This window comes from Schistocerca gregaria, chromosome 2 (assembly GCF_023897955.1).
Source record: "Schistocerca gregaria isolate iqSchGreg1 chromosome 2, iqSchGreg1.2, whole genome shotgun sequence".
In the NCBI taxonomy this organism is placed as follows: Eukaryota; Metazoa; Arthropoda; class Insecta; order Orthoptera; family Acrididae; genus Schistocerca; species Schistocerca gregaria.
This window is the reverse complement of record NC_064921.1, coordinates 259,329,761-259,349,148: the sequence shown is the minus strand read 5'-3', so window position 1 is coordinate 259,349,148 and position 19,388 is coordinate 259,329,761. Positions and strand designations below refer to the sequence as shown.

The 19,388-nt window shown below is 38.9% G+C and overlaps 1 protein-coding gene across 1 annotated transcript in view; it reads left to right on the top strand.

Annotated features, from left to right (window-relative positions):
* LOC126336825 (uncharacterized) overlaps window positions 1–19,388 on the top strand; it is a 220,463-nt gene that overhangs the window by 18,033 nt on the left and 183,042 nt on the right. Inside the window, exon 2 of the mRNA XM_050000887.1 lies at window positions 17,672–17,711. Within this exon, the coding sequence (XP_049856844.1) occupies window positions 17,672–17,711 (40 nt within the window). The remainder of the gene's footprint in view (window positions 1–17,671; window positions 17,712–19,388) is intronic.

Sequence of the window (19,388 nt, the reverse complement as noted above, 5' to 3'; positions counted from 1 at the left end):
AAGTTACATATGTTGCCCCACAGTAAAATCATTGTTCAACAAAAGTGGAAGAGTGTCAGAAAAGAGTATATATCCATTGTTTCCTACAGACACAGATCTGTTATGGTATGGATAACAGGGGCATCACAGAATATGACTGAAATTGTGTGGCAACGTGGAACATACTCCGAAGTTGATGTACATGGGGCATTACAGGTCTGGTGGATAAAACACCTAAATTTCATACAGATTCACCATGAAATTCACCATACAATGCAATATTGTGCATGGTTGTAGTGAAATGGTACCAATAATTTGACTAAGGTTGCAAAGACATGAGTGATGCTGATAAGGAAGTTCAGATTTTGCTCCAAGCAATTTCTGTCTTCTCTGCAAGTTGAAAGAACATCTGGTGGTGGTGGAGAGGGGGAGAGATTTCCAACAACAAGGACATTCACATAGCACTTCTTGAATTGCTCTATGACCAAGGAATGGCTTTCTGTTGTTGAGGAACTGAACAATTACAGGGACTCGGTGACAATATAAAAATAGTTATCTACTTTTGTCACTTTGATGTGCAGTGTGGTATTCAATAAAGTTTATTTGGCATGCCATAATGATGTGTACTTCACTATTCAAAGTTCCCTTGTATTTCTGTGTGTACACTGATGAATTAAAGCATTACAAGAGTCACATTGAGAAACTTTGGCAGTGTACACAATGAAACAGCATCTTCACATCTTCAGAATGGGTAATAATCACTACAGATGTACAACAGGAACAGAATAGATGGAATTTCAGCAGACTTGTCTTACATTCCAGAACATCACATGGAAATCACTGAACCTGAACAGATTTGTCTTGATGGAAAAAAGGAAATATCATATTATTATAGAATCAATAAGAAGAAAGTTGGAGTGACTATATATGCAAAAGATGGAGTTATGTCCCACACCCTTCAGATTCGCAGTTGTTGTGTTGTATGGCTTTCTGAACACTGTACCACAACAGTTGATCAGCTTGCAGAACTGTAACTTGTAGTACTGGCAGTTTAAAGGCCAGCTGGATGAACTATCTTATGTTTCATAAAACAGATAGAAACTGATTTAATAAACTTATGCAGACTTAACTGGAGAATCATTGCTTGTAGAAACCTTAGTGTTAATTCCCTGTTAGGTAGTATTGACAGAGAGCACATAGAGTTGTAGATGTTCAGCTTTGGATTATTTGCCATAGGAAAGTTCCTTACTAGTATTGCAGTGCATAGTTCAACAGTTCCAATGATCAGTGATTTATGGAAGCATGATGATCAGCTCTTGATAAAATATACTGGTTATTTTGGTATATATAACCAAAACAGAATCATAAATAATAACTCAGTCAATGTGTTTACAGAGGAATCATGAGAAAAATGCTGGAAACACACTTATAAAACAGTATTACTGGAAAATTCAACTGTTTCTTAAAACATATTCCTACAGTGTTTTGAGTCTTGTTTTATTCTAAAACATAAGGCCAAAATTGAACAGAAGGAAGGGAATGGGCGGATATTTTCTGAAATTTGGGTAGTTTGTTCTGGGAAGAGAGAACTTTATTTAGTTCAGAGGACAAACTGTAGTCCAGATTTCAAACTCCATTAGCACTTGTGTTGTACAATCCTCAAGTCAGCCAGTAAAAAAGCAAAACTCATGTGCTGCACTCAAAAAATAAAACTAGCCAAACAGTCAAAGAAACTGTTTTGGAATACTATTAAACAAGAAACATCAGACAGTGACCTACATAAAATAGAGCCCACGCAAAAGAGCTATGCTAGAAATAGTGACACTTTCAAACTTGGCTGCTAAATTCAATGACAGCTTCCTTGCACTGGCAGCAAATACTGCAATACACTAATAAACAAACCCAGTACAGAAGCATTAGATATACTTGTGCAGACCATGCATATGCCATCAATAGGTATTATTTATTTATTGGTCCAAGAATCAGTTCCATACATTGGTTGTACATGTGATATAGGACAGTGGTAAACTTATTTAGTTTACAATACAGCAGTCATTTTGACTACATACTCCTGACGATCAAGTACCACGGTCGTGGAACCCTTGTCAGCTGGAAGAATGATGATGGATCACCTTTCAGATCACGGATAGCCTGGGCTTCGGCTGTGGTGATGTTGGGAGTAGGATTAAGGTTTTTCAAGAAAGACTGAGAGGCAAGGCTGGAAGTGAGAAATTCCTGGAAGGTTTGGACAGGGTGATTTTGAGGAAGAGGAGGTGGGTCCTGCTGTGATGGAGGACGGAACTGTTCCAGGCAGGGTTCAGTTTGGATAGTGTCTTGGGGAGTTGGATCATTAGGAGTGGGATCAGGATTATTTTTCTTCATGGCAATGTGTGATATTTCCAGCAGAGACTACGAATGTAGGACAGTAAATCTTTGACAAGGACAGTTTGGTTGAATCTGGGAGTGGGGCTGAAGGTGAGGCCTTTGGATAGGACACAGGTTTCGGATTGGGAGAGACGTTTGGAGGAAAGTTTAACTACTGAATTGGGAGAGGGTAAGGAGGGTAAGGAGGCCCTGCCTGTAATGCTCAAAACATTTGTAAATTCCTTTAAAAATGTCTGCTTGTGTCTGTGTATGTGCGGATGGATATGTGTGTGTGTGCGAGTGTACACCTGTGCTTTTTTCCCCCTACGGTAAGTCTTTCCGCTCTCGGGATTGGAATGACTCCTTACCCTCTCCCTTAAAACCCATATTTTTTCGTCTTTCCCTCTCATTCCCTCTTTCCTGAAGAAGCGACCATTGGTTGCGAAAGCTAGAAATTTTGTGTGTGTGTTTGTGTGTTATTTTATTGTGCCTGTCTACCGGTGCTATCCCGCTTGGTAAGTCTTGGAAAAAAAAAAAAATTGATGTGACTTACCAAACAAAAGCGCTGGCAGGTCGATAGATACACAAACAAACACAAACATACACACAAAATTCAAGCTTTCACAACCAACAGTTGCTTCTTCAGGGAAGAAGGAAGGAGAGGGAAAGACGAAAGGATGTGGGTTTTAAGGGAGAGGGTAAGGAGGCCCTGCCTGTAGTGCTCAAAACATTCTCAATTGGGAGAGACCCAGCAAACTTGATGGTCAAGGTAAAGTTTGACATGCAAAAAAACAAGCAATAGAAACTTGTGCCATATGTGGGAGGACATTATCTTGCTGAAATGTTAGCCCAGGATCGCTGACCCTGAAGGGTAATGAAACATGGCAAGTTATGGACGGTTTGAGTGTTATGGGCAGGACCCTCCAACAAGGTGCAGTTTTTTATGTTATAACGCACCAGTTGAGCAGAATTTGTCACAATATCCCTCTGGAGGACATCCAACAGCTATATCAATCAAGCCACAAGGCTGCCCATACTATAGTTTCAAAGGAGTAGGTGAGGGAGTGAAATATTTTTAATATTTTGGAAGATGAACGGCGACTTGTTTCAACCCTGTTAAAAACCTGTGTAATACTGACTTTAAAACCATTTTTTTTGTTTTGAAAAAAACACTTGATTATATTATATTTTTCCTTCCCTTGACAGCCAGGGGCGACGGAGGCCCCACCTTATCCCCAGGTATGGGTGCCCTTGCCAAGCCAAATACTTGCTTGCATAAGGCCCATAGATGTACCAACACATTATTGACTTTCTCAGTTTCTGAAGCTCTTTCTCTTGAATAAATCATTCCATTTTTCTGAAATCTACTGATTTGTGTGCCACTGTCTCATGTGGATATATCCTGCCTGTATTCCAGTATGCAGTCATAATCATGAACAGCCATTTGGGTACATTACAATTGCCTGTTAGCTGTCAAAATCTATACAGTATGTTTAAGGTTTTGCATTAAGTCCATGAAGGAATTATCCCTATGGGACAGAAATTGATAGATATGATGTTCAAGTTAATAAAAACAGATGATTAAAATTTCAGAAAACTTGTATGATTTATTTGAGAGACAGAACTTCACAAATTGCGCAAGTCTATTACATGCTGGTCCACCTCTGGCCCTAATGCATGTGGTTTTTGGCTTGGTATAGATTCACAGAGTTGATGGACATGTTCCTGAGGGATGTTGTGCCAAATTGTGTGGAACTGACATGTTAGATCACAAAACTTCTGAGATGATTGGAGGTCCCACCTGTAGCACTGAAAACATTCTCAATTGGAGAGAGACCCAGCAATTTTTCTGGTCGAGGTAAAGTTTGGCATGTGCAAAGACAGGCAAAACTCATGCCATATGTGGGAGGACGCTATCTTGCTGAAATTTAAGCCCAAAATGGCTTGCCTTGAAGGGCAACAAAACAGGGCAGGGAATACCAAATCCTGGTATAAAATAAAATTGGCATTGCAGGCAGTATGGTGGGTGATAGGTTGGTATCTTGCCACAGTCAGGGCATCTCCAGAGACATCTTGTGTGGAACCTCATTGACTGGAGCACAGTTGTCTTCAGTGATGAGTCCTACTTTGAATTGAGCCCTGATGCCCAGTGAAAACATGTTTGGAAATGCCCTGGACAGAAGTGGGATACCGACCTTACTGTTGTCCGCTCTAAGACCCAACAACCAGGACTGATCGTCTCCTGGGCCATTTCGTTTCACAGCCTGTCCCCGTATGTTGTCAAATGCAGCACCTTTACAGCACATTGGCACATCATCAATATTGTAAACACCTTTTGATGATATAATGCACCAATTGGACAGACCTTGTCACGATATCCCTCTGGAGGATATTCAATAACTCCGTCAATCAATGCCAAGCCACAAGGGTGCCCATAATATAGTTTATAAGGAGTAAGGTGGGGGGAGCAAAGTGTGGGATTTGAAACATTTTTCATGTTTTGGAAGAGGAATGGTGACTTGTAATCAACCCTAAAAAAATTCCAGTTTCAACCCTGTTAAAAACCTATGTAATACTGACTTTTAAAACATTTTTAAGGAGAAAAAAAAACTTGATTGCACTCTCCTTTTCCTTTCCCTGAGAGCTAAGGGGGACAGTGGCCCTCTTGCTCCTCTGTATGTGTGTCCTTGCCAAGCTGAATAACTGCTTGGTGGACCAACAGATTTTTGACTTTCTGTTTCTGAAGCTCTTTCTCTTGAATAAATCATTCAGTTTTTCTGAAATTGTAATCGTTTGTTTGTCTGTTCTTGTTCTTCACACATATTGGTTTGTGTGCCACTGTCCCATATGGATAGTGGGGGTGGGATCCACAAAGCTAGGGCTGGTTAACTGACCTGAATTGCAATCTGCACAGGCATGACAAGGAGATGGCACTGTATGCTACTTCAGCTGTTTTATCTCAACTCAGTTTATGCAAATTTTCAACTCAGTTAACTCAATTTTGTGTAAAGATGAGTTGACCCATCACTGCAATTAATGAAAACAATAAGCAGTGTTTCCACACCTTGTGTCATAAGTTGTACTACTTATACATAATTTTATTTAATATAAATATTAATCTCAGTTTTGATAACATAAAATATATAAGTGATGATTACCTGCATTGTGCACATTATTGCTTCTGTGGAAGCTCAAAAAATATGTTCATAATACCTGCACTGTTCACTTAGAGGTGGAGTTTGTTGCCCCCCTCCCCACTTGACAGATTTCGAGTTTGTGAGTGCTGTAGCCAGCACACTGTAGGGGCAAAGATGTGTGTGTGTGAGTGTGTGTGTGTGTGTGTGTGTGTGTGTGTGTGTGTGTGTGTGTGTGTGTGTGTTTATACTCTAGCTCAATAAAGTTTTATTCCTCTTCTGCCTATTAATGATGACTCAAAGCTTCTCCAATTCAGTGTGTAGTGCCCTTTTGCACCTAAATTGTACAGAGAATATGCAAATACATATACACAAATTTTCATTGCAAATCTGAATGGGATTACGAACAATGAACATAGTTGCAAACAGATTGCAGATATTGACATAAACAGTGGTGTAAAGAAAAACATATGAACATCCGATCACTGGGGATTGCACAATCAGTTGCCCACTTTGATCCCAGCACACATGAGAGATGTACCAAACAGCAACAGTAGACAGCAGTTGCTTTCCGTGTATCCACCATAACTTTTGAAGCACTTTTCTTGAGGACTGTAGGCAATGTTACAGAATAATTTACATTACGTTTTTCATGAACCATCAAGTGTCTTATGTCTATGTGGGCAGTGTTCCAAAGCAATTTCTTTTTCATTTAATACTGGTAGTTTTACAGTTTAACTGCAAATATTTACACAATAGTTTTGCAATTCCAGTACATCTTTAATTTTAGGGCATCAACGCCCTGATGAAGGATGTGGTTTAGTTGTTCCAATCAGAGGTGATATTGGGTAACATAGGGGGCAGTCCTTAATAGCTGGTTCTTGGGGGATGGTTGGATTATTGTAGGTGCATAGGAAAATGGCATGGGAGGTCTGTTTTTGGGCTAGGTCTGGGTGATAGTGCCTGGCTGTGAAGGCCTCTGGGAGACCTTCAGCATACTGGACAAGGAAGTTCTTGTCATTGCAGATATGACATCTCAAGGTGGGCCAGATGTATGGCATGGATAGCAGCTGTTGAAAAGCAGATCCTATGGTGGGTTTAATGTGGACAGAGGTATGGAAGGAGCCATCAGAGAGGAGGACTTAAACAACCGGGAGGTGACATGCTGGCTTTAGGGAGACCAGGTGAAGTAGATGGGACAGGAGGGTTTATGTTGTTAAGGAATGAGGTTAGGGTGTCTTGGCCCTATGTCCAGGTCATGAAAATATCATCAATGAACCTCAATTAAACCAGGGGTTTGGGGTTTTGGTAGGCTAGGAAGATTTCCTCTAAATGCAACCTAAACAGGTTGACATAGGAGGGTTCCATACAGTTGCCCATGGCTGTGCTGCAGATTTGTTTGTATACTTCCCTTCAAATGAGAAATGTTTGCCTGTTAGGATAAAGTTAGTAGGGTGCAAGAGGATTGATCTAGGTTTTTGGGTCTAATGGACATTGACAAAGATAGTGTTCAACAGTGGAAAGACCATGAGCATGAGGGATGTCGGTGAACAAGGAAGTAGCACCAACAGTGACCAGAAGGAAGCCAGTAGGTAAAGGGGTGGGAATGATGGAGAATCAGAAAAGAAACTGGTTGGTATCTTTGACATGGGAGGCTATATTTTGGGCAACTGGTTGGAAGTGTTGGTCAAGAGGGCTGAAATTCCTTCAGTGTGGGAGCACAATAATCAGCTACAAAGGGCCATACAGGTTGTTGGGTTTGTACATTTTGGGTAGCATGTAGAAGGTGGTTTTGTGGGGTGTCATAGGGGGTGAAGAGGAAATTGGATTCAAGGGAGAGGTCCCGGGAAGAACCTAAGGCAAGTTATGTTGAATTTCTGGGATGGGATCACTCTGGCAAAGTTTATAGATGGATGAGTCAGATAACTGGCAAAACCTTCCTCCAGATAGTTGCTGCAGTTCTTAATGACAGTGGTGTAACCTTTGTTGCAGGTAGGATGATTAGGTCAGGATTTGCTTTGAGGCTGTGAATGGCTGTTCTTTCTCCTACTGAAAGTTGGTTTTCTCAGGAAGGGATCTGGGGAAGGACAGTGAGGCCATGTGTGAGCTATGGAATTCCTTGAAGAGGACCAGGGTGTAGTTAGATGGGGAGGGGGGGGAATCACTATTGGATTCTAGTATGAACTGGGGGAGGCGGGGTTCAGTGATAATATTAGGGTCTTTGGGTGGAAGGATTAGTGGCAATGAAGTATTTCCATTGCAGGGGTCGGAAGAAAGAGAGTAGGTCTTTGACAAATCTAACATGGTTCAATTTGGCTGTATGGTTAAAGGTAGGGCCTTTTATAGGACTCAAACTTCTGTAGGTCTGAGGATTTTTGTGGAAAGGTTAACAACAGTGTTCTGGAATGTTTTCAGCTCTGGATTTAGAGGAGGGTTGATAGGAAGTTTTGAGGCTGTGGCAAGCTGAAAAGGTCAGCTAGGCAGAGTTTGGGAGCTATGAGTGGTTGACAAGAAGGAACACTGTGAATTGGATAGGTATTGGATAGTGGTGCACCAAGATGGTAGTAGGATGTCAACAGGTTGGTGGTGGTGTCTAGAATGCTCTTCCATGTGCTGAAGAGCAAGGGATTCAATATCAGTGCATATTTTCACTTTCTCTTCTCACTGACCTGTATTTCTATATCAAGGACTTAAATGTAGCTCATATGAATTCAGTGTCCATGTTGCATCGAGTTGCGGCACTTCTACATGCTTGCAGGTACATTCTGTGACATTTGTGGATACCATACGTAAACTGTGTTGTGAACAGAGGTAACAGTAAAAAAGTAATAAAGTGAAATGTCAGACCTAATGCCGAAGGATGAGTGCACAAACAGTGCAAATGTTGTAAGTGATAAAACTTTTTTGTTTTCTCAATTTTGTGAGAGCTTCAGTGAGAAATAGTTTTGTAAGGGTTTGAAATCATGTGTCAACTTTGTTGGAAGTTGCCAAGTGCTCTCATTCTCAAATACCATACCGGATGAATGAAGTGAGTATATTTGCACATCAGCAGTTATGCTGCCTTAATACGAGCAACTGTAATTTTTGTCTTATTGTGTTATGCTTTTAACATAATACCTCTTGATGAGTAGATTACAACATTTTAAAGTTTTAAATTTGGTGAATAATTATGTGAAATATTAAAAATCTAGCATTTTTTGCCCCTACATTGCAACTTGAACCATGTTCCATGACAGCATTTCAGTAATATGGCTATAGGTGTGTGTGTGTGTGTGTGTGTGTGTGTGTGTGTGTGTGTGTGACATTTGTAAAGTGACTGACTCCATCCTCATCACATGTGAAATATTGACATTGGGATCTGTGGAGCTTCAAAATAACTAATTACATTGCATAGAAATTTATTGCATAATATGGTGCCTATTTAGACCTAGTTCTATAATGAATAAAAGAAAATGAGGGTTACATGAGTCTCCTCCCCCCACATTAAATATATTTCCCCTACCACATAATTATATTAGAGAAATGTTAGTATTATTTAAAACTGTTATCTAATTGATAGAGGCAAAAGGTTTCTAATAACCAGTGATATTCACAAACACAGTACCTTTAACAAAATTTTAATTTCTCACACTATTACTTTATTCAGCCCAAAGGAAACATTTCCCCTGAATTTCAAACTTTTTAACGAACTTCCTGAGGCAACAAATACAATCATAAATTTGCTTATCAAAATATCTTTAGATTCAAACACACACACAAAATTCAAGCTTTCACACCCCATGGTTGCTTCATCAGGAAAGAGGGAAAGACGAGAGGATGTGGGTTTTAAGGGAGAGGGTAAGGAGTCATTCCAATCCCGGAAGCGGAAAAAAGTTACCTTAGGGGGAAAAAAAGATAGGTATATACTCGCACACACACACACACATATCCGTCCATACATATACAGACACAAGCAGACATATTTAAAGGCAAAGAGTTTGGGCAGAGATGTCAGTCGAGGCGGAAGTGCAGAGGCAAAGATGATGTTGAATGACAGGTGAGGTATGAGTGGCGGCAACTTGAAACTAGCGGAGATTGAGGCCTGGTGGATAACGAGAAGAGAGGATATATTGAAGGGCAAGTTCCCATCTCCAGAGTTTGGATAGGTTGGTGTTGGTAGGAAGTATCCAGATAACCCGGATGGTGTAACACTGTGCCAAGATGTGCTGGCCGTGCACCAAGGCATGTTTAGCCACAGGGTGATCCTCATTACCAACAAACACTGTCTGCCTGTGTCCATTCATGGGAATGGACAGTTTGTTGCTGGTCATTCCCACTTAGAAAGCTTCACAGTGTAGGCAGGTCAATTGGTAAATCACATGGGTGCTTTCACACGTGGTTCTGACTTTGATTGTGTACACCTTCCGGGTTACAGGACTGGTGTAGGTGGTGGTGGGAGGGTGCATGGGACAGGTTTTACACCAGGGGCAGTTACAAGGGTAGGAGCCAGAGGGTAGGGAAGGTGGTTTGGGGATTTCATAGGGATGAACCAAGAGGTTATGAAGGTTAGGTGGGTGGCGGAGAGACACTCTTGGTGGAGTGGGAAGGATTTCATGAAGGATGGATCTCATTTCTTCTCCCGTGATTGGAATGACTCCTTACCCTCTCCCTTGAAACCCACATCCTCTTGTCTCTCCCTCTCTTTCCCTCTTTCCTGATGAAGCAACCGTTGGTTGCGAAAGCTTGAGTTTTGTGTGTGTGTTTGTGTTTGTTTGTGTCTCTATCAACATACCAATGCTTTTGTTTGGAAAGTTACATCATCTTTGTTTTTAGATATATTTTTCCCACGTGGAATGTTTCCCCCTATTATATCTTTAGAATAATATTTACAATTTCTCATTTACAGAATACAAGGGCATCTTATATAATTCATCCCTGTTTAATTTTTTCTGTATCATTTATTTAAATGTAAATTTTAAGTTTTATATTAATTCAGAGTTAAAGTAGATACTTAATACACATAGTTATTTAAAGTATTAGTCATGAGAATCTGGTGCCTAATTCTAAAGTATTGATTTATCCATTATCTATGATATATAGTGATACTGTAAGTGAAAACGAACACTAATTAATATTTATTGCTACACAACTGGGAATGTATGTAATAGGATTAAAAAGAAATTTTCAGATCTCAGCAGCATATGGGTATTGCATTAAACGCAATGGCAGCATATGATGTTAGTGCCAGACTGGGCCTCAAACCCAGATCCTCTGCTCCTGTAGAATGGTCGCAGTAATCTCTTAGCCATTCGATATGCCTCCCATCCAGCCCAAATTCCCATGTGCCACATACTATGTCCTTTGTTCTCTTTTTTGCTCCCAACTTTTCAGCCACATCCCACAAGGCCTCAGATGATTGAATGAATCCATATAGGAGATATTTCACCATCAAAGTGCAGGCATGTACATATTTATGTGTGTAGTATTAGTTCTTTATGGCATGTTGGAAAGAACAAACAGATTTGTGCGATTCATCAGGTGTACCTGTAAAATGGAAGAGAAATTTTCAGATCTGGGCTACCATGAGCACTGCTGGAAATGCAATGTCAGCATGTGAAAATTTGTGCCAGACTGGAGCTCAAACCTCGATGCTCTGCTTCGCTAGAAAGTTTGTCTTTAACCGCCTTGGTCATCTGAGCATGCCTCCCTACCAGCTCAAATTTCTGCATGCCGCATACTAGAAATATTTTGTCCTCCATCCATTATTCGCTAGTTGCTCACAAACATTCAGGTGAGTCCACAAGGGTTGAGACGAGTGAATGCACCCATACGGAAGATATCATTTTGCCATCAAAGTGCATATATGTGCATATTTATATTGTGGTGTCTGTCCTTTAGATGTGTCTGAAAGAACAGCCAGCATTTGCATAATTCAGCAGCCATATCTGAAGAACGAAAGAGAAATATTCAGATCTCAGCTAAATGCAACAGTGACATACGGAAATTTGTGCCAGATAGGACTCAAATCCAGTACAGTTGCTTAACTGCCTTGGCCATCTGAGCATGCCTCCCATCCAACCCAAACTCCCACATGCTGCACAGTAAAGATGTAGTGTTCTCTGTCCCTTAAACCTTTTTGTATAAAGTTGTTCAGCTAAGTCCCAGAAGGGTTCAGGCAAGTGAGTACATTAGCACGGGAGAAGTCATTTTGATGTCAAGGTGCATATATGTATATATTTATATTTCTGGTCTCTGCCCTTTTGGATAGCACAGCAACAACTGTGTAAGATGGTACAGTGGAGAAGACAATTGGCTCATATTCAGAAAGATGAAGGTTCAAATCCCTGTCCACCCATACAGAGTTAGGATTTCTGTGATTTTCTTTAATGCTTAATGTAGTTCCTTTGAAAGGGCATAGCCAAATTCCTTCCCTATCCTTCAGCAATTTGAACTTGCACTCTGTATCTAATACATTGTTGCCAGTAGAATGTTTGAACCTTAATTTTCCTTTTTTTTCTTTTACTATGAATAGCCAGTGATGAATTCTTCATTTAATTATTCTGCCACTAATTGTTGAACTTGTTTTATCTATGTTTGTCTCATTTTTCATTTACTTCTACAACATCAGTTCTTACTTTTCAACACATCAATCTAAGATGGTTATCTAAAAAAGAGTTACATTTTTCATCAACATTGTCTACTTTGTAAATCTATTCCCCACTTCTTACTGCTGGGAATGTTTGTCAACACTGGAACATCATGGTGAGATAAATCAGGTACTACTTCTTTCATATTAAAATTGCAGAAGCTATTTGCGTCAAAGGGAAAATTATCAGTGGCTGTTGCGTTATGACATTCAATCCTTATTCGCAAAATTACTGTGATAAATAATGTGGAGCCAAACATTAACAACACTAGATCTCTTTGATCAATGCTGTCAGGCAGGAAAGTAATAGACAATCTACCTAATGTTATGGACAATCTCTCTAAAAGCTTAAAGGAACCACCCTTTATGTGGTGTCTAAACTCTCAGCACCACACGTATGTGTCTTTCCAAATCCAATGTTTTGGCACCACTTAGTGAACTTAGTTTAATTATTTGTGTTTCCCGTGGATCACAAATGCAAAACACTGTGATGTGGAACATATCAGTTGCATAAATGCAGAGACTTGACAAAAATATGGAAACACCAAAAGCACAACATATTACCATGCTAACCATGGTGTGGGAAACCCATGGCATTCAAAACTGCTTCCAGTCAACTTGAAATGGTTAAATACAGGTACTGTATGGTTTTCAATGGAATCTTATACCATTCTTCCTGCAGAATAGTGTCAAGATGAGGTGATGATGATGGAGGTGGATAGTGATGCTGCACCCTTCCACCCAAAGTAGATCATGAAGACTCAATAATATATATATATATCTGTTGACTGTGGTGGTCAGGGGAGACGTGACAATTCTACCTTGTACTCACACAATCACACCTGGAGGAATGCAAGGTGTGTGGACAGGGGCCTTGACATCTTGCAACATAGCATCAGCATCACAAGTGGGAAACAAACATTGTGCAATGGGATGGGCATCATAAAATAAAATAGTCACATACACCCTGACAGTAATCCAACCTTGTAGAGCAACCATGGGGTCCATGCAGTACCATGAGAGACTGCCCATATCGTCACCAAACGTGCAATATGTTTCACTCTTTTGAGAATAACTTGCCCAGACTTTGAAAACAATGTGAAATAAGATTCATCTTACCAAATGACTTCCAGTCCAGGATTTTTGGCTTTTGCACTACATTTTTCAGTTAATGGGTATTTCTATCATTCAAAAGTGTGTTTGGAATTCCATCTCACCCTCTTATTCCATGCTTATATAGCTGCCTTGGTGTATCTTTGGTGCAGACAGGGTTCATGATATAACATTCAGTTCTGCAGTGACTTTTGCAGCTGTCATCTTCTTATTTTCCATCACAATCTGTCATGAGCACTTAACACAAACTTTCATTCATGTTGTTACTTAGCAGATGATATTTCTCCACTTTCCCTGGTGTGATATAAATCTTCTGTACAGTGCCTCTTGAAACACCAAACATTTTGACTCCCTCAGTTATGGAAGGACACACCATATGAGCAGCAAAATTTACCCACATTAAAATTCACTTAGCTCTGACTCAAAGTACTTGCAACTACACAGAACACTGTTCTGAGCATGACTGACATTTGCAATTTATTCAGGACTTTGCACAGGTACCATTCATGATCAACAACAGCACAACTTTCAGGCTTGGCTAGCACCTGCATTTATGTTCAAGTATACTGCAGTGATGCACTGCAGTACATATATGCCCATAAGCTGTCTACTTCAACAGATGTCAGCAGCAGAGTTGGGCCACAAGTGAAAGTGGACCCAAGAGCTGGAGTCTTTCTCCATCTTGCACTTCCTTGCTGCAGCTTGGAGTTTTTCCCAGAAAGGCACACAGCATAAAGTGCTCCCTGACAAGCATTTCTCATGCCCAAATGCCAAGTGAATTACATCTTCATTTAAATGAGAAAACATTTTTCTGAGTGTTGATTCCACACTGTTTTGTGTTAAAAGAATTAACATTTGTTGGCTTGCTGCAACAGTGCTCCTGATAGGTACAAGTCAAGTGAAGACAATGTTTGTGAGTCAGTACCACACATTTTGACTGAACTGTAATTGCTGGTATCTGTGAGCTGTATTGAGAGCTAGTGGCAGAGTGCTTCATATACTCTTGACGCACACCATGTTTTACAATTGACGTGTAAACACTGCCAAGCAGTTTCATTTTAACAGCTTACTACATCCACCTCATGGATCTCCTTGTATTAATGACTACAGCCTCATGGACCGTATTACTCTTCCCAGGCGTATTATCAAAACAGTGCATATGTGCAACAGCATGGGATTTTCTTTTCATCAATAACCAGTCATTGTCTTCTCATGATAGTGAGAGTATTTAATCATACTGCCTTGCTCCAATTGTAATTATTATAAATTCATACATGTTTGTCCTTTAATCTGTGCTTTTCCTTTGTGTCTCATATGTGTTAAGGCATTAGTTAGTGAGTACACCCTCATGGATAGCACACCATTTCCTTGCATCTGTAGCAAGAGTATTTAATTATATTGTTTCTGTCACATGTGATTAAGCTTAGAGTAAATTCATCCATGGTCACATCAACAACCTCCTCTAGTATTACAAATGCATGATAGTGTTTTTGTTGTCACCATAACATTGCATGTGCTGAGTATGATTATTACAATGTGCTGATGTATATGTCCAAGTTACAGAGACTGCCATGAATGTGAGTGCCTTGTTGATAGCCTTGTGTGTGATAATCACTATTTACACCTCAAACTGCAAGCACCCACTCTATGTCACCCACTGTGACTTATTCATGGTTTGCATATGCCCTCTCTAAACCAATACAAACACCCCCTGCAATCATGTGTACGTTGAAGGGTATTATGTCAAATGATATGGACACTTTCAAGCTAGTATCTAGTCTCACTTTGGTATGGACACCAGAACCAGGTGTACAGTAGTTTCCATGAGGAGAGAAGTAGCATTTTTTTGAAGACATCTGAAGTTAGTACATTATCCTATGTAATTCTACTATATGCTACATATAGTTGTGTACAGTTCCAATAAGGGACCATCAAAACATTTCTGTGTCTTGTTATTTCACTCTGCAGACCCAGTACTATGTGCGAGAGTGAACAGCACAAGTTAAGCTCATGTGTAGTGAAATAGTGAGGAATGTATTTCCCACAATATATTGCTCATAGTGTTAGCATATTTTTGTCCAACCCCTGTATAGCACACCTGCTCAGTGAAAAGTGAGGAAACATACTGACAATTCACGTGATGGTCATAAGCTTTTTTCCCTGTCTTTTACAACTTTGACAATGACATGTCAGTTTGTCTTCAACCATATTTGTCTATTCAGTTTATTATTTACAAGTGATATTCTGACAAGTATAACAAATCTACTGATGTTCCACTTAAAATTTCACTTGCTCTGTTGATAATATATTCTTTTTTATTTATTTGTGTTTTGATGAAAGAAACTTAATTTGTCCTCTGTACAGTTTCTCTATGCAAATAGGTTTTTTAACAGTAATCGTGGGTGCTCACAGAAGTTATTGCAATAGGGGACTAGATTCTATAATTTCTAGTTTTGGTGTAACTGATTCAGAAAGTTTGAAAATATGCAGTATCCCAAGAACTAAATTTTATGAGATGTGCACAAAACTTACTGTATCTTAAGCCATTGTTAGTTATCCATTTAATATGTTTAGGGCAGTTTACTTTGATACATAAATCAAGGACATCCTTTTATGTTAGTATTATGAATATAGATGCCATTTTTTTATTTAGCAATCTGAAATTACATTATTAAATCAAGATTATTCAATGTGTTATGAAATAAAGTTAGAAAATAGCAATATTTCTGAAATATTGGGTTAAAAATTAAAATTAAAAATCTTAAATATAAGATTATGCTGCCTTGTTTCCTTTGCGCTAGGAATACAAGCACCAGGGTGAAGCTCAATAAGAGCTGTATGAGAAAACGGCATAGAATATGTCAGGAACTCTATTTTGGCACTGTTCAGTAAAGGTTTGCATCCATCTTGACTGCAGAACAGCACCACAACTGCCACAGCACCACAAAATCAGCATAATTTCCTGTTAACTGCATGTGAGAGACAGAGACAGAGACAGAGAGAGCGAGAGAGAGAGAGAATTTCAGGTACACAGTGACTGTATGTGAGGAGGGGGACAAATGCACTCTGCTGTTCCACACCCTTTTGGATTCAAATGACTTAAATTGACTTTGCCAAGCAGTTCTGTCTACCTGAAGAATTTACCTTGAAAAGCCTTAGTACACCTGCTGGAAACCACTAGAACAGATTGGACACAGCTTTTATTTGAAATGACAATGCTGGCCTTAACATTTAATCATGAGTATATTCTAGGTTTGAATATAATATATTTCCTTGAGACAGAAAAGTCTCTGTCCACAAATCAATACACATTTCAAAGGCATCACTCATAAAAAACAAAGCTTGCCCTTTTCTCACATGACGAGCAGGAAACCATAGATGAAGAGAAAGAGGCAGATACCATGTTGCGAGATGCTATGTGAATGGATCTAAGATGTCTAAAGTAATAGAATCAAGCACATTGTTCTTGATGATGAGTATTCATCAGAGACAAAGGTATCATCAGGAGTGCTCCAGCGAAATGTGATATTCTTGTTCTTGTTCTATTTATGCATAAATTTTGTGATGGGACATGGTGAGCAGCAATCTATGACTGTATGCTGATGGTAATGTCATATACAGGAAAGTATCAACATTGAGTAACTGTGGAAGAATATATGATGACTTAGAAACAATTTCTAATTAATGTGATGAATGGCAAACTGTAAAACATGTTAGTTAAAGCAAATGAAAAGGAAAAGAAATTCTGTCAATGTTCCAAAATAGTAATAACGGTGAGTTGCTTGACACAGTCAAGTCAATTAATTAACACTGCAAAAACAAAATGAAATGAAATGCTCATGTAAGGACAGTTATATGGAAGGCGAATGGTCAACTTCAATTTATTGACAGAATTTTAGGAAGGTGTAACTCACCTATAAAGGAGATCATGGATAAAGCACCAGTGCAATCCATTCTTGATTACTGCTCAAATGTTAAGGATCCACATGATGTCAGATTAAAGGAATACGTTGAAAAAATTCAGAGGCATGTAGCCAGATTTACTACCAGTAGGTTCAGTCAACAAGCGAGTATTACAGAGATACTTCGTGAACTCAAATACAAATACATGGAGGAAGGATAATGTTCTTTTCATAAAACACTGTTGAGAAAATTTAGAGAACCAGCACTTGCAGCTGACTCCAGAACAATTCTACTACCATTGATATACATTTTGCATAAGGATGGCAAAGACAAGATAGTGAAATTAGGGCTCTTATAGAGGCCTATAAACAGTCATTTCCCACTCACTCCATTTGCATGTGAAACAGGAAAAAAACTGACTAGTTGTGATGCAAGATCCCCCTGCAATGCATCATAGGATTGGTTTGTGAAGTGTGTATGTAGACGTAGATATAATTTATTTTCGACTAAAGAGAATAAAATTATATTCAGTATCATATTATTTTTGTTTCAGAATGGAAAGGAACTATCTTCTGATAATTATACAATCTCAGGTATGTAAATTAAATTAACAATAATATTTTTATATCAACCGCTTTTCTCTTGTAATGCCTTGCATCAGCCTCTCATCTTCTGTCAGCTGCCCCCCCCCCCCCCCCCCAAATATTGATCTTTACATATAATAATTATGCTATATTTTTTGTAAATTCTCTATAAGTAGCCACTAAGTTTCGAGATATCTTTGACTTCCTACACTTTCTGCACTTAGGAATAGTTGTAGTAGTACTCAGGAGGTTCTAACTGAGAAAGAATGGAACTGATATGTGTGGACAGTGACAATTTAAAAGTGGCAAAGTGTGTTATTTGTATATTTCTGCATGCAATTTTGTGTTAAGGAATAGTGATCATTAATATCTTGAGTTTAAATTAAAAATCTGGGCTTGGTAATTCAATATCATGATTGAATGTGGAACTGTGAAATTGTATCTATGGGGATTATGCTAGCTCAATAATAACAGGTTAACTTAACAGTATTGTCATGTTTATTTCATGTAATCTGCTTCTTATAATGTAAGATCATTTGACATTCCCTTTCCTACACCATTTACCTTGCTGAATTTTCCTCAGCAAAAGTTATTCATACTCATCGGATTTTAGTAATGTCACGATGCAATAAATCTTTATAGTTACTGTTTTGCTGTTTTCTTCAATTTGTTTATTATGGCACAAGTATGTTCATAATGCACCTTTATTACCAAGAGTCTCATAAAAGAAAAAGAAAAAATAGAAGTGCAAAATTGTATATTATGTGATAAAATATGTAGAGAAGAAAACCTAAGATGAAGATAAATTAAATAAAAAATGTTGTCAAGGACAACAACTAAAAAATATATGGATAAATGAAACTGAGCACAACCTGGAAAGACATTTTCATGTATGATTTTAGCATGATGTTAAAAAGAGGACGAATGTATAGAGATTATAGAGTATTTGAAATAAGTGGTAAAACATGCATGAAGAAGCAGAAAAAGTAAAGAAGCACTAGCCCCTAGCTTTCTCTGATTATGGACAAAAGCAAACATTGGAAATATGTCAACCATTAAAGATACAAGGAGCTATGTATGACGATTCTGTTATTTTGCACATTCACACCAAATCCATTGTTTTAACAATTCTCACTGTTGAAGTACACTGAGGTGAAAAAAGTCATGAGATACTTCCCAATATTGTGTCAGCCCTCCTTTTGTCCAGCAAACTGAATGTGCAATAGATTTAAAAAGTCATTGGAAGTCCTCTGCAGCTATCCATAACTGAGAAAGTGTTGCCAGTGTAGGATTTTTTGTATGGACTGATCTCTTGGTTATGTCTCAGAAATGTTTGATGGATTACCAAATCACTTGCTCAAACTGTCCAGAATATTCTTAAACCCAGTGGTAAACAGTTGTGATCTGGTGACATGGCGCATTGGCGTCCACAAAAACTCCATTGTTTTTTGGGAGCATGAAGTCCATGAATGGCTGCAAATTGTCTCCAAGTAGCTGAACATAGCAATTTCCAGTCAGTGATGGCTGGACCAGAAAATCCAGCCCATTCCATGTAAAGACAGTCCACATCATTATGGAGCCACTACCAACTTGCACAGTGCCTTGTTGACAACTTGGATCTATGGCTTCATGGGGTCTGTGCTACACTCAGACCCTACTATCAGCTCTTACCAATTGAAATTGTGA